Here is a 16,745-nt window from a genome sequence, read left to right as displayed (position 1 = left end):
TCTGGTCAGCTCAGTAGGTTGCTTTAAGAAAGGCTTGGATTCTTTCCTAAATGCACATAATATAAATGGATACTAATATGTATATTTAAAGTTGATCCAAGGAATATCCGATTGCCTCTTGGGGGATCAGGAGGGAATTTTTCCCCCCGCTGGAGCAAACTGGATCAAGCTTTTTTTGACAGAACAGACGTGTGAAAGGGGCCTTAAAGTGGTTCTAAAAGCTGGATTTTTTTTATCCTTAATGCATTCTCTGCATTAAGGTAAAAAAACTCCTGTGTGCAGCTCCCCTAGATCTAATTAGAATTAGTTCCCAGATCTAATTCTTCATGGCACCCCCATGCATCAGCACCCATGTGTTCTCACAGGTGTGAAACTGAAACCACCATAGCACCATGCAGTTCTGTGTGACGCGTTTTCCTTGCACATGCTAAAAAATGGCATGTTTGCTCATTGAGTAGTGATGATCTTGGTTGTTGCTATAGGTCTGTGTGTGAAGAAAAAACATTTATTCTATTTTTGGTTAGACAAAAAACAAAGACTTAAAGTCTGATTAAACCTGGACTCATTGCAGACCACATTTTCAAACATTAGTACTGATGGGAGCACAATGGACACACCTGTTTGAGGATCTAAGCCTTAGTATTTCACTGATTACACAGTTATATTATTTCATTAGAAACCACAGGCTCCAGTGAGAGTTCCCAAGAGTATGACAAATTGACATCTGCATCCAAACACCTCTTTGTCAATACATGTCCTTCTCTGTCTATCTGACAATCACAGAGTTACGTATATTTCTTAATCCTCTCTGTACACTCACTGGTGTGGCAGTCAATTTCTCACCATCATTCACACTATATAAATGGTGACTTGTGAACGATCAGAGACAGACTCCTGCAAGAACGGTCGTGCAAAAATGGTGAGTCTAATGGTTATTAAACTAGATCTAAACTGGATGACATTTAGTTTTCATTCAATATTTGCTTTTTTTAATAAAAAACTAATTTTTTTTTTTGCATCTCAGTACTGCTGATCTGCTGGTCTTTTTTCAGGCATGTCCTGCACTTGCTCCAGTGTCAGCTGCACATCATTGCTCAAAGCTCCTTTCACATGAGCGATCCGGTTGGGTCAGCCTGTTCATTTTTCAGGCAGACCAGACCCTCTATTTTCCTCTATGGGTAGCCAGATGTAAAGAGACTTGTGTCCATTTACAACTGACAACTTCCTATCTGATCCAGCAAAAACTAATGGAAGGGGGATCCATTCCCATCCGTCTGGCTGGATCAGAGGGAAGTCGGGTGTAATTGGACAGCCGGTCCACTTACATTTGATGACCGCCCATAGAGCAGAGCTGACGGTGTCCTTGTCTGCTTTGCATAAGCAGAGCGGACACGGACCTGTCAATGTAAATTTACATACAATAGCAGAAGTGAATATTTCAGTGACTAATCCATTAGCAGTTGGCTTGCTCAGCATTTGCTGAGCTGTCTCCGTGGCTAATTTACAGTGCTCTGGGAATCTTTTTCCAAGTATAAAACAAGATTGTAGCTGTATTATAAAAATAGACATAAAATAACAGTTTAAAAAAAATATACACTGAAAAACAAAAATAAAATAAAATTTACCAAAAACATTATAGATTCCCTTTAAATGCCCTTAATACTATAATAAGACTTAAAGTGATTCTAAATGCTGAAGGTTTTTTATTTAACAAAACAGGATTTCTTTATTTCAGTCATGAGTACAACACGGTATACAAGCCAACAATGTGTCATGGTTAAGTGCCATACAACTCCAAAGGTTAACTACAGCAAAGAGTAAGAAGGTCCAACAAAACAAAACAAAGTCAGCTTATGAAGCTGCTGAAGGTTTTTTTTTACCTTTATGCATTCTATGCATTAAGGTAAAAAACCTTCAGTATACTCAAGATCCAGCAATGTGCACAAGAGCAGCTGCTCTCCAGGGTCTCTGCCTCCTCATTGGCTGCCACTGCTGTTAATCACAGCCAATGAGGAGGGAGTGGGGGGCAGGGCCAAGCTCTATTCTGTGTGTCTTATGGACACACAGAGTGGGGCATGAGAGCTAATATACATGAGTCCCCCCATAGCAAGCGACTTAGCAGGAGAGAGGAACCAAGAGCGCAGGTGGGGAACCTGAGAAGACCAGGATCAGAGCTGCTCTATGCAAAACCACTGAGCAGGAAAGTAAAACATTTTTATTTTTTTTTTTACTTTTAATATCACTTCAAAACTTTCAAATATAACATTTATTATATACAGTAGGGTGTAGTACAGAGGCAAACAGGATACTGCAATTTACAATCTATGTAAATAATTCCCTTTAGATTGGATTCTGTGTTAGTGCACTTACCAAAACCAATACCTTAGCTCAAAGAATTGGTATAAAAAACACCTTGTCAACTTTATTCTGCACTATTTTATATCAAATGATAGTACAGAGAGCAGAGGGGATCCTACAAGCAATCTACAGCACAGTTATATAATAGCTTAGGAGCTATGCCTGTCTGAACCCATCAATGCAGTACTGAAGATGAGGATCCAGCAGTAGTGAAGGAACAGTGGTCATAATTGTTCAATTGTAAACTCCTGCTCTCCCATCAATGACCACTGTTACACTTCATGCAGCCCCCCATCATCTCAGTATCTCTGTGGAAAGAAAATCATAATAGAAATGAAGGGGGCTGTTATGATCTGACTATCAGATGGAGTTTAGAGGATAGAATAGAGGTTTATATGTCCAGTAAATGCACTAAAATTTTGAACCATGTAAGCCATCGATTAATGCAAAAAGTTTGAAGTTTAAGTCATACCCAATAAAGGGTATCACCTAATTTCTAAAATGTTTACAGCCAAGAACAGGGGCGGCGCCAGGTAGGAGATTGGGGATGCAGAATCACCCCAAAAAATTCTTTGAGCACTCCCAAAATTCACCCACACCCCTTCCATAGCCCACATGATTTGAGTTCTACAGAGGAGAGGTCAGGAGTTGGATGGGAGGGGGAGAGAGAAGAGACAAGAGAATGCAGCCTTATGATACAGGGGACAGAACAGAAGAAGCTGAGGGATTCTCCAGCTCCTGGCTGCAGTGATAGGCAATGAGTTTGTTCTCCTACACTTGATCTAAAGAGAGAGAGAGTAACAGCTTCTGCCAGTATGTAGAGAACCTGCTTGTTCCATAGGGTGAGATAATGGAGGTTAGCAGAGCATCTCCAGAGAACAAGACCATCCGGACTATATTCTGACACCAGCATGGCCTGTGGTAAAGATCTTCCATGAGATAGACAGAACACAGCAGGCATCATGGTTCTTACAGAGACTCTGACCGGGAGAAAAGACATGATGTCTGTGTGTTTTGTCCACCCATCCCTTTGCTTGCCTTATCTTTGACATAAATATTGCTGTTGTCAGAATACAAGATGAACAGGTTGAATAAAAATGTTGTCCTCTGGTTATTCTGCTAACTCTAGAAACAAGCCAGGACTACGGCATACAAACTGCCTGAGCCCATTTAGTGTAATTGCAGTTGAATTTCCTCTATCCAAGCAGCCCAGGTGTAGTGTACAGCCTATCGTTGACATAAATGGTTGTACGCTGCTGTATTCCTTTATACAATGGTGCAATCATAAACTTGCACCGTAAAACCATTCATGTCAACGACAGGCTGTACACCAGGAGCGGACTGACAACTCATGGGGCCCCCGGGCAATAGGGGATCATGGGGCCCCTGTGTCCTTGCCCAAACTCAAAAAAGCCTATGAAAAAGGTACCAGGGGCATCTCATGGGGCCCCCTACTGACCCCGGGCCCTCGGGCAATGCCCGAGTTTCCAAATGGTCAGTCCGCCCCTGCTGTACACTACACCTGGGCTGCCTGGACAGAGGACAGCCACCTGTATATAAGAGCCGTGAATCTCAATAACAGTAACCTGAACTTTCCCTTTGTACTAAAGAAAGGAAGCCATGGACCCGTGAGTCGGCAAGTGGTTAAATAGAAAAATGAAGGAACGCTATCATCGTTTAAACATTACAAAGTATATAACAGAATATGCAAAAAGGAAATAAAGGCCGCAAAAATTGAAAACGAATGACAGATTGTAAAAGATAGCATGACCAACCCCAAAAAATTCTTCAAATTTATTAATAGTAAAAAGGTCCAGTCCGAGCATGTAGGCCCTTTACAAAATAATCTAGAGTGGGAGACTGGGGACAAAGAGAAGGCAAATTTATTAAATACCTTCTTCAGCTCTGTGTATACAAAGGAGTATGGGGAGGCTATTGTCCATAATCGGCATGGTATTGACACAGCTCCAGATGATCCACATTAGCTCACAATTGTTATGATCCAGAAATATTTAGACAGTATAAAGATGAATAAAGCACCTGAACCGGATGGCATACACCCCCGGGTCCTTAACCCCTTTGGCGCCGGCGCTTCACGGCCCTTTAAGGGTTCCAGAAGCCGGGAAGTGGGACGGGGTTTTAAGGTCATGTGACCGCCGTGATTCGCCGTCACGGCGGTCACATGATCGCTAAAAGTCCCAATCGAAAGAGGAGTTTGGGACCTTTCCGTGAGTATCGGACATGTGTGCTGGGAGCGCGTGCTCTCAGCACATATGTTTTGTTAATTGCACGCAAATGTGCAGCCGCTCGGCGTCAAGGCCCAGACGCCGGGAGGTCGCACATTTGCGTGCGGCCGGCGTGAAAAGGTTAAAGTATAGAGCTCTGTCATTTCAAAGCCATTGTTTCTAATTTTTAGGGACTGTTTAATGACTGGCATAGTACCACTGGATTGCCGTAATGCCAATGTGGTGCCAATATTTAAAAAGGGGTCAAAATCTTTACCAAGTAATTACAGACCTGTTAGCTTAACTTCTATAGTTGGGAAGATATTGGAGAGTTTAATAAAAGACCACATAGATGAGTTCTTGCTGGAAAAAAATATTTTAAGCAACAGACAGCATGGATTCATGAAAGACAAAGTTGTCAAACAAATCTGATTTCTTTTTATGAGGGGGTGAGCCAAACCTTGGACAAAGGGGTGGCGATGGACGTGGTATACTTGGATTTTGCAAAAGTGTTTGACACAGTTGCTCACACACGGCTAATGTGTAAGGTAAAGTCTACGGACTTGGAAAGATTTATATGTAAATGGATAGAAAACTGGCTAAAAGATCGTATTCAGAGAGTAGTAGTTAATGATTCATACTCTGAATGGTCTAGGGTTGTCAGTGGTGTACCCCAGGGTTCAGTGTTGGGACCCTTACTTTTTAATATATTTAGAAATGATATAGGGTCTGGGATTACAAATCCCATTTCAGTCTTTGCAGATGACACCAAGCTGTGCAGTGGAATAACGTCCTTACAGGATGTCTCCACTTTACAAGCCGACCTCAATGCACTGTTTAATTGGGCAACTATGTGGCAAATGAGGTTTAATGTTGATAAATGTAAGGTTATGCACTTGGGGGTTAGGAATATGCATGCATCATACATACTAGTGGGGGTACAACTGGGGGAATCAATGGTGGAGAAGGATCTGGGAGTTCTGGTAGATCACAAGCTTAATAATGGCATGCAATGCCAAGTTGCAGTTTCTAAAGTGAGCAAAATCCTCTCTTGTATTAAAAGAGGTATAGACTCCAGAGAGAGAGATATCATATTACCCCTATATAAATCTTTAGTAATACCTCATTGGGAATATGCAGTTCAGTTTCGGGCAGCAATTCTCAAAAAGAATATTGGGAAACTGGAGAAAGTACAGAGAAGGGCAACCAAACTGATAAAAGCCATGGAGTAGCTCAGCTATGAGGAAAGATTAGAGGAACTGAATTTATTCTCTCTTGAGAAGAGGAGATTAAGGGGGGATATGATCAATATGTATAAATACATCAGTGGTTCATATAGTGAACTCAGTGTAGAGTTATTCACCCTGAGGTCATCACAGAGGACAAGGGGGCACTCTTTACGTCTGGAGGAAAAGAAATTTATTCTCCAAACACGGAAGGGTTTCTTCACAGTGAGAGCTGTGAAATATGGAATAGACTCCCTCAAGAGTTGGTTCTGGCCAGCTCAGTGGATTGCTTTATAAAAGGCCTGGATTATTTCTTAGATACACAGAATATAACTGGATACTAACAATTATAGGTAAAGTTGATCCAGGAAATATCTGATTGCCTCTCAGGGGATCAGGAAGGAATTTTTTCCCCTACAGGAGCAAATTAGATCATGCTTTGCTGGGTTTTTTCGCCTTCCTGTGCATCAACTGTGGGTGTAGGATTATAACTTTTTTTTTTATTGGTTGAACTGGATGGACCTTTGTCTTTTTTTAGCCAGACTAACTATGTAACTTGCAAAGTGAACTGTCCATTTGCCTTTAGTAAATCAACTTTATGGAAACACTCTCTTTACCATCCTTGATACCCATTCACAAGCAGACACAAGAATTTCCCTCTCAACCTGTGGGCAAAAAGAGTGGCACGGGCCACTCTGAGGAACTTATGGGCCCAAAAAAAGGCCATGATCCTATTCTGGAGAGCGCGCAGAAAAAAAGCAAGGAGTCTAATTGGGAGGGTCCAAAAGAAATATACGAGCTTAGGGAGCACAGTCATCTTAATCACATTGATGCACCCTATCCATGACAATGAGGGAAAGTGCCAGGAGGTCATGAGGGAGGTGATGAAGTGAAGAAAAGGGATAATAGTTGGCCGAAAAAAATCAAGAGGCCAGGTGGATGTTTAAGTAGTTTAGGGATGAGGTTGCCCAGTGTTATAGGAGGGATGACTGAAGATGAGAGATCAAAGCTTCTGGAAGGGAGATGGTTACTTATTCATTTATTTCAGGTACTTATATAGTGCTGTCAATTTACACAGCACTTTACATATATATTGAACATTCACTTAAGTCCCTAACCCTTAAGGGGCATACAATCTAAGGTCCCCAACTCACATTCATACATACACTAGGGCCAATTTTGACAGGAGTCAATTCACCTTCCAGCATGTCCTTGGAGTGTGGGAAGAAACCCACGCAGGCACAGGGAGAACATGCAAACTCCAGGAAGGTGGTGCCAGTGGTTGGGATTTGAACCAATGACCCTAGTACTGCCAGGTGGAAGTGCTAACCATTTAGCCACTGTGCTGGCCTTAGTCAGGACTATCATTTTAGGGGGGTTGATTTGGAGGCCAGAGATGGCAACAAAGTGGGCCAGCAGGGCATGCAGGTTAGGGAGCATGGTAATAGAGTTAGAAAGGGTCAGGAAGGCATCATCTACAAATAAATTTACTATGTATGACACACCGGTATAGGAAATCTCCGTATTATTGGGGTCGGCATGGAGGGCCACCAGCAGGGGTTCCAGAGCCAAGATGAAGAGGGCCAGGGAAAAAGGGCAACCTTATCAGGTTCCTCAGAAAATGGAGAAGTGGGATGAGGAGAAGCCTGCATAATGGAAAGAGGCCTCAGGGGAGGAATATAGGACTTATAAAATAATTCAGACAAAAACAACAAAATAAGGATAATTTTGAGTGTTTTATATATATATATATATATATATATATATATATATATATACAGTATATATCCTTCTTATTATAATCAGGACAAAAAAATATACATTTTTTTTTTGTATGATCGTATGTATGTCATATACTCTACTTCCTCCTGAAGCTGAGAGAAAAAAAAAACATTGATGTTTTTTACCTTACTTCATCTTTTGCAGAGAATCCTATTGACAGTGTGTATTATGGTGGCAGTCTCAGTGGTTCTGACCAGTGCTGCCTGTACACAGGGTAAATTACATATAAACTTCAAAACAAAAACTAAAGGTAAGTACAAGATAAATTAAATTGTGAACCTTTAATTCTACTGGGCTTTACTGGCACAACCATTCACAATACAAACATTGCTTTCTCTACTTCTCCATGGAAGTAAATTCGAACTTTCACCATATCTCTTTTATTTATACTAGTAAAAGTCATAGCATTGTCATGCTTGTGCACAAGTCCCAGCATACATCAAATCATATCGCCTTTTATTCTGTACCACTGCAATTCTTAACATGCCTTGTTGGTTTATCTTCTGACTACTCTATTGGCCACCTGCAAAAATCGCTCAAATCGTGTATCATTCATCAGGAAAAAAATTTTTTTTATCTATAAGTAACTCAGCAACCTACTAACACTTCATTTCTGGTTAAGTGTACAGTTGGCAGGTTTTTACAAAAATAAATTAATATCTTATTTATTAACGGATTCTGTGCTATAAATCCATGCAATCAAGTACTCGGTTAAAATGCACATATGTAAATGTTGTATTTCTTTTAAGCCACTTGTGTGATCCATACACTTCTACGGAACAGCACAGCCTGGGTGACACCTCTTTCTGTGTTATAGTTAAAGAATACATTGGTGTTACCTCCTCACCTGCAGCTTACTGGTTGGACAATGAGTGAACAGCCACACACTTATAGGTCATCAACTCTGTTCTCTCCTCCTGTCAGAATGTTCCCTCATAGCACATCACAATGCAGCAGAAGCTGATTAGTTTCCCTCCTTCTCTTGCTTTATGTTTTGCTGTGCAAATAATGACAGGAGGCTGATATCAACATAGATTCAGGCAATCAAAATATATTTACTGTAATTACCTTTAAAGGAATACACAACAACATTAACCTTTTAGCGCAAAGAGTACACAAATATGCGGATGGTGGGCTTTGATGCCAAGAATTTGCATTTTTGCGTACCAAAAAGTAAACAAACGTGCTGAGAGTGCGTGCCCTGCACGCTTCTGGCACAGTTACAGGCACCTAACGGAAAGCTCCTGATCGCTACTTGCAATAGGGAGCTTTCCAATCATGTGACCGCTGTGACAGCCAATCATGGCGGTCACATGTTCATAAACACCTCCCGGCATCAAAAAACCCTTAAAGGACCAGAAGGTGCTGATGCTAAGAGGTTAAATTGTATTTTTATAACTGCCTAAAATTCAGCTTTAAAGTGTTACTAAAGTCTGAATTTTTTTAAAATTAAAATTACAAACATGTTATACATACCAGCTCTGTGCAGTGGTATTACACAGAGCTACCCACCATCCTCCTCTTCTTGGGTCCTATGCCAGTGATCTTGGCTCTTCCTGTTCTTTGTGTTTTCCCATAGCAAGTCGTTTTCTATGGGGGCACACAGTGTTCGCTCACTCCCGAGCTGTGTGTCTATGGAGCCGCGCTCCATAGACTTACATAATGGGACTTAGCCCCACCACCACTTCCTCTTCACTGCATTTGATCGACAGCAGCAAGAGCCAATGGCTCCTACTGCTGCTCGAGTCTCTGTGTGGAGAGGAAGAGAGGGGAGTGGAGATGCAGCCATGTACAGTGCTGGATCTATTCTCTCTCTTCCCCTTCACACAGAGAAGAAGAAGGCCAGAGAAATAGAAAATATTTTTTACCTTTATGCAAGGAATGCATTAAGGTAAAAAATGTTTTTGGTATCACTTTAACTCTACTTCACTCCTTAGTACACTCCACATCACCTTATTTCACCTTGGCTGATGCTTAGATAAATCAGGTCCTTTGATACACAAGTAGTATTCTTTCCTTCAAACATTCACCTTTCTGATGACTGATAGCTCTAGTAATTCACAGTATAATGTAGCCCATGGATGAGCCTTTTTTTTTTCATTCAACCAGTGGGGAGGCCTCCCCACTGTAATAATACACTGCTCAGCATTGAAAGCTATAGCCTGCAGTGCTGATCGAGCGGAGAAAATCTTCAAGGGTGGTTGTACAGAAGTCAATAGGTAGATTTATTTCCGTACAACCACAATCAGCCGAATTTCAATGCATGTATGCCCAGTTTAAGACCAATGGCTGCTTTCTTTAGATCAGGAAAAAACACCTGATATTAGTTGCCTTTGAAAAGTACCTCTTGAATTTTCCATGAAATGCATTTTTAATATAGTCCTCAAAATGTGTTGGTAGCTGCAAATCTATTATTTAAATCTCCTTTCTAGCAAAATTCTCATAACCATCAAACCTTTGCCCCCATCCCCCAACTCCGTCCTGCTGAGAAATTGGCTTTAATCTGTTATATTTCTTCTTCTAGGGTGTATGTACCAGGGTGCATTTCATAAAATGAATACTGAGTGGAAAGTCAAATGTGAAGACTGCATGTGTTCAGAGAGTGGGTTATACTGTTGCTCCAGGTATGCTGCCAAATTCTTGAAAAATTTAAATAGTTTTTCTTATTGTTGTATGGACTCACAACTAAAAAGGAATATACTTTGCTTCCTTATTCTATAACCTGGGGCATGTAAAACATCCTGCCAAACAAAAACACAGTAAGTTATTTAAAAAATGACTGTTCTAACAGATGGGAAAAAGTAAAACCTTTACATTTAGTGTTATCCCATTCAGGGGCGGACTGACAACTCATGAGGCCCCCGGGCAATAGGGGATCATGGGGCCCCTGTGTCCTTGCCCAAACTCAAAAAAGCCTATGAAAAAGGTACCAGGGGCATCTCATGGGGCCCCCTACTGACCCCGGGCACTCGGGCAGTGCCCGAGTTTTCAAATGGTCAGTCCGCCCCTGGTCCCATTACAATACAATGCTAAAGAACAGGGGTGTAATTAATAATCACAGAGTTCCATAATTAAATATATAGTAGACCTTCCATTAGCATGCCTTTCTGGTACACAACCCAGCGGTCAGCATTCATTTTCTTGAAACAAGGGGTAAGGCAAAAAAAGCAATGATCAGTTGGAGAGAAAAAAGCCTGCCAATCAATGGAAGGCAGAAAAACTGCTCTCCACATTGGTGGTCAAAAAGAAAAAAATGCGCTACTGTCAGTGGTCAGAGGCAGAAAATTATGTCCTGCTGTCAGTGGTCAGTGGAAAAAAAAATGATGTTCTGGTGTTAGTGGTCAGTAAGAAAAAAGTATGTCCTGGTGTCAGTAGGAGAAAGTTATATCCTGTGTCAGCAGGAGTAAATTATGTTCTGGTGTCAATGGGCAGTAGGAGAAAATTATGTTCTGGTGTCAGTAGGCAGTAGGAGAAAATTATGTTCTGGTGTCAGTAGGCAGTAGGAGAAAATTATGTTCTGGTGTCAGTAGGCAGTAGGAGAAAATTATGTTCTGGTGTCAGTGGCCAACAAGAGAAAATTATTTCCTGGTGTCAGTGGCCAACAAAAGAAAATTATTTCCTGGTGCCAGTGGCTAATAGGAGGAAATTATGTCCTAGTGCCAGTCATCAATGATAGGGATAAAATGCTCTGGTGTTAATTGTCAGTAGGAGGAAAAAAACCTAACATCAGTGGTCAGTGCCTTGTCAGTGGTGGGGAAAAAAATGTCTCATCAGAGTCAGTAGAAGTAAGAAAATGCCTTGCTGTTGTTCACAGGGGGCTAGAGAAGGAGTCCTTTGAGATTGAGGGGGGGGGGGGGTCTGGAAAGCAATGCTGGGGCTGTGGACACTACATTCTATGGGACTGAATAGAATGTAGTCTATATGCATATACAGGCTGATTTTACTGTTGTGGATTTAGTAACACTTTAACCACTTACCCTCCTAAGGATTTATCCCCCCTGCCTGACTAGGCCATTTTTTGTGTTACGGCACTGCGCTAATTTAACTGGCAATTATGTGGTCTTGCAATGCTGCTCCCAAATGACCTTTACAGCCTTTTTTTGCCTACGAATTGAGCTTTCTTTCGGTAGTATTTGATCACCTGTGAGTTTTTTATTTTTTGTGCTATAAGAAAAAGACCAACAATTTTGAGAAAAAAAACAATATTTCAGACTGTTTGCTATTAAACATGTGCAGTAAAAAAATAAAAAAAATCAAATTTCATCATAAATTTAGTCCAAAATGTATTCTGCAATATGTCTTTGCTAAACAAAAAATACCAATACGTGTAAATTAATTGGTTTACGTGAAAGTTATAGTGTTTACAAATGGCTGTATAGATACTGGGATTTTTTTTTTCTACTAGTAATGGTGGCAGTGGTGGGGGCAATGACAAACAGCGATCTCCTGTATGTCTTTCAATTAAGCAGCTGGAAGCCGCAGGAGGGAGAGGAGGAGCTGCGGCTTCCAGCTGCTTCATTGAAAGATGCCGGCGCCAGGGAGAGAAGACGGCCGGTGAAACCAGCGGTGGTGAGGACAGTGCTGGACCAAGGGACAGGTAAGTGGCTGTATTTTAAGAGTCAGCAGCTACACTTTTTGTAGCTGCTGACTTTTATTTTTTTTTTTCAGGTGGAACTCATCTTTAATACAGTTTCCAAAGGCTCAATCTAATCTAGCTTTGTTCCAGCTGCTCTGAAAACGTCTGTCATCAGACAGAAATTTTTCTTTTAATACCAAACTGTGGAGGAAACATGAACCTAAAGGGATCAGAATAGAGTGATGACTCAGATTTATACACCTTACACCATGCACTTTGTATCAGTATGCATTGAGGGTGATTTACTAAAGGAGCTGAGAATGTTTATTTAGTTTAGTGAATAAGGTGAAGCTCTATTTACTTTGATCATCCAATAAAGTGCAAGCAAAGGTCCTGTTTTTTTTTTTTGCTTTCCCTTGCAAATGATTAGATAAGTAAAGTGAACTTTGAAGTTTCACCTTATTCAATAAGCAAAGTGATCATCCTATTTTCACATTAAAAATTTACTTTTCAAAGGGAGCAATCTCTCCTTCTTTAGTAAGTCAACCTCATTGTTTATACATTATCGAGTAATATTTCTCTTTTCTTTGACAGTGCTTCTATACCATCTGGCTATGACAAAGAGGCATGTAACTTGATGTTTGATGAGGAATCATGTAATTACAAAGTGACTCGAAAAGATGACCCATCCATTTCATGCGAGTACAAATCAATGAAAGGTTAAAATATCCAACTTCAGAACTTCAACACAGCAGAAGATGTTCTACACCTAGATATTAGCTACAAGAATAGTATTTAGCATTTCCTGAAAAAAATACCTTACCTTACAATAAATGATACATTGTCTATCTTGTTCTTCTTAACCATGTGCAATACTGTAAATGTGCAATGGTATTCCTCAACAAATAACACTGCAATATTACATATTTTTAAATGATTTGTAATGCTGCTACTTGTATTTTTCATCTTGTATTTTCTGTAGTAAATACATTCATATAAAGTAATGGCAATAACATTGATTGTGTCCCTTTAAGCTCTACTTTTTTTTAAATAAACCTATTTCTAAAGGAGTTGAATATGTTTTAGAGTTGGGAAATGACAAGAGAGATGGCTGCAGGACCACCATTGGAAATCATGGGGCTTGATATAGCCTACCTGACAGGACCCCCCTCCCCTGCTCAGTGTGACTGTCTATACTAGTGTGTGCTATGTGTTGTCGCGGTATGTAGTGTCAGTGCAGGGCAGTACATAGAGAAAGTACGGTGAGCAGTATGCAGTGCAGGGCAGTGAGCAGTAAAAAATGGCAGTACAAAGCTGTGGAGTGGTATTCAGAAGTAGAAAAGTGCAGGGCAGTGACCAGCATGTATTGATCAGAATATATAAGTAAAAAATGCAATGTAGAGCAGGCCATGAGTTGTGTGTACTCGCAGTAAGTGAACATTATACAGTGGCAGGATAGGGAGCAGTCTGTAGTCATAGGAAAGTCAATGGGCAAGATGTAATGATAGGGCAGTCAGTGAGCAGTATGTAGGGGTAGGGCAGTCAGTGAGCAGTATGTAGGGGCAGGGCAGTCAGTGAGCAGTATGTAGAGGTAGGACAGTCAGTGATCTGTATGTAGGGGTAGGGTATTCAGTGAGCAGTATGTAGGGACAGGGCAGTCAGTGATCAGTATGTAGGGGTAGGATAGTTAGTGATCAGTATGTGGGGGCAGGGCAGTCAGTGATTAGTATGTAGGGGTAGGGTATTCAGTGAGCTATATGTAGGAGCAGGGCAGTCAGTGAGCAGTATGTAGGGGCTGTAGCAATCGTACCCACATAGATGGACACGGTTCAACCATTTTGCTCCAACCTCCATCTTGGAAAAGGTTCATCCATCTTATACAAATATATCTTCCTCATCCCCTCCCTCTCTGAGATCCACAGTGACATGTGGTCGATGTGTGTTGGAAGTGTCACAGGCAGGCCAGAGCACAGCTCTCTGTATTTATATATATATTGGTTACATCTTTTTTCTGTAAATATTTTTATTGCACCCTTTGACCTTTTAGTAATAAATCTTTCCTTCTGAAAGTGTTGAACTGTTTCTATAGCTCTTTAATGCAACTTACGAATTCCTGCCGCTGAAGAGCGCTACTATGTGTTTTTAACCCTCTGTATAGCCTGTCTGCGGTGACAGTGGTATCCAGATGATTATTCAATCATCCTAGTGTTATTGCTGATATTGCCGAGTTTCCTCTTTCTCTGTACAAAAAGGAGGTGGTGGCAGTGTGAAGGGTTAATTGCGTAATTAACCTGAATCCGTAACAATCGCACTCAGGCTGCCGGTACATCGATTTGTGGTCCATTAGCTGGAAAATCGTTGGGCAGGGTGCAGCTGGGCGTGACATTGTTACGCGCGTGACATCGCGGTTTTAGATTGGTTAGTCCTTCGGTCACGAGTTTGGTGAGAAGGGCAGGGGTCTGGCACTGCGATCGTCACAGGGGCAGGGCAGTCAGGGAGCAGTATATAGGGGTAGGACAGTCAGTAAGCAGTATGTATGGGTAGGACAATCAGTAAGCAGTATGTAGGGGTGGGACAGTCAATGAGCAGTATGCAGGGTTAGGGCATTCAGTGAGCAGTATGTAGGGGCAGGGTAGACAGTGAGTAGTATGTAGGGGCAGGGCAGACACTAAGCAGTATGTGGAGGCAGGGCAGTCTGTGAGCAGTATGTAGGGGTGGGACAGTCAGTGAGCAGCATGTAGGGGCAGGGCAGCCAGTGAGCAGTATGGTAGTGGCAGGGCAGGAAGCAGTTCCCCAGCTGTTTTGTGCAATGCAGCAGCCAAGGTAGGTGCCTGAAGCAGCAAATATGGAGAGAATTCCAGCAGGGGAAAACCTCTCACCATCAGCCACCTACCTCTTGGCTGGAGGTGAAAGACTCCCCAGGCTACTATCTCTACTCCTCCAACAATCCCATACTCAGCTGCTAGATCAGCCTGAGCAGTCGCCTGTGCACAGGGGAGAAGTTGGCCGCACATCCCTATCTTGCCCACCACCTCTGTCATCCTAAGGAGAAGCTGCTCAGCTCTGAGAGAGTCCCTGTCGACTGCTAGTCTCAGGAGGCTCTAGGCAGCGCATTAGAGACACACTGCACCTGATAGAGAGTCAAGGCCCCCCTGGAGACCCGATAGAGCCTGGGTTCAGTATCGGCAACTGCTGGTAGCTGCTAAGATGCTTAAAGTGTTATTAAACTCTTCATTTTTCCAGTTACTTTCAGCAGCTGATTTGATCACTTACTGAGCATGCAGCTTATTTATATTTTTATCCATACCTATGTTCCTGTTTAAGCTGGTGCTCACTATGAAAGCTAAAAACGCTGAGGGTTTAATACAACCCCTGGCAAAAAGTATGGAATCATCACTCTTGAAAAATGTTCATTCAACTGTTTAATTGTGTAGAGAAAAACTAATCATAGACAGGCCTCAAAACTATTTTCATTTAACATTCCAACCATCTGGATTTAAGAAACACTTAAAAAAAATAAAAAGAAAGAAAACTGTAGTCAGTTGCAACTGTTTTTGCAGATCAAGCAGAGGAAAAAATATGGAATCACTCACTTCTGAGGAAAATATTTTGGAATCATGAAAAAAAACACTACAGTACACCACTAGTACTTTGTTGCACCACCTTTGGCTTTTGTAACAGCTTGAATTCTCTGAGGCATGGATTTAACTATCAATATTCTTCATCAATCTGGCTCCAAATTTCTCCTACTGCAGTTGCTAGATCAACTTTGCAGGTTAGAGCCTTGTCATGGACCATTTTCTTTCATTTCCACCATAGATTTTCAGTTGGATTGAGGTCCGGACTATTTGCAGGCCATGCAATTGAGATTGTATGTCTTTCTTGAAGGAACGTTTGCATGGCTTTTGCCCTATGGCAAGATGTATTATCATCCTGAAAATATATGTCATCATCACCAAACATCCTTTCAGTTGATGGAATAAGAAAATTGTCCAAAATCTCAATATAAACTTGTGCATTTATTGAAGATTTAATGACTGTCATCTCCCCCGTACATTTACCTGACATGCAACCCCATATCATCAATGATTGTGGAAATGTGCATGTTTTCTTCAGGCAACCGTCTTTATATATTTCATTAGAACAGCACCAAACAAAAGTTCCAGCCTCATCACCCTGCCCAATGCAGATTCGTGATTCATCCTGTGATCCACAGTCCATAATTGCTGTTCTTGATCTCGCTGTAACTTTTTTTCTGTTTAGGTGTTAATGATGGTTTTCGTTTGGCTTTTCTGTATGTAAATCTCATTTCCTTTAGGCGATGTCTTACAGTTCGGTCACAGACATTGACTCTGGTTTCTGCCATTTGTTCCTCATTTGTTTTGTTGTGCATTTGTTGTTGTCAAGGCACATTGCTTTAAGTTTTCTATCTTGATGCTTTGATGTCTTCCTTGGTCTACCAGTACGCTTCCCTTTTACAACCTTCCCATTTGATTTGTACTTGGTCCAGATTTTAGACACAGCTGACTGGGAACAACCAACATCTTCTGCAACATTCCGTGATGACTTACCTTCATG

The 16,745-nt window shown here is 41.3% G+C and overlaps 1 protein-coding gene across 1 annotated transcript; it reads left to right on the top strand.

Moving 5' to 3' along the window:
- Positions 1-872: 872 nt before the first annotated feature.
- On the top strand, positions 873-13,509 carry LOC149442349 (beta-microseminoprotein-like). The gene is made up of 4 exons (XM_089656176.1): positions 873-919; positions 7,736-7,841; positions 10,116-10,215; positions 12,762-13,509. Exons 1-4 carry the CDS (start codon positions 917-919, stop codon positions 12,889-12,891), a joined length of 339 nt encoding a protein of 112 aa, XP_089512302.1. The 5' UTR covers positions 873-916; the 3' UTR covers positions 12,892-13,509.
- Positions 13,510-16,745: the final 3,236 nt, after the last annotated feature.

Source organism: Staurois parvus, unplaced genomic scaffold (assembly GCF_062004578.1).
Source record: "Staurois parvus isolate SC_StPar_1 unplaced genomic scaffold, SC_StPar_1.0 ptg000894l, whole genome shotgun sequence".
NCBI lineage: Eukaryota > Metazoa > Chordata > Amphibia > Anura > Ranidae > Staurois > Staurois parvus.
This window is presented reverse-complemented; position numbering and strand designations above follow the sequence as displayed.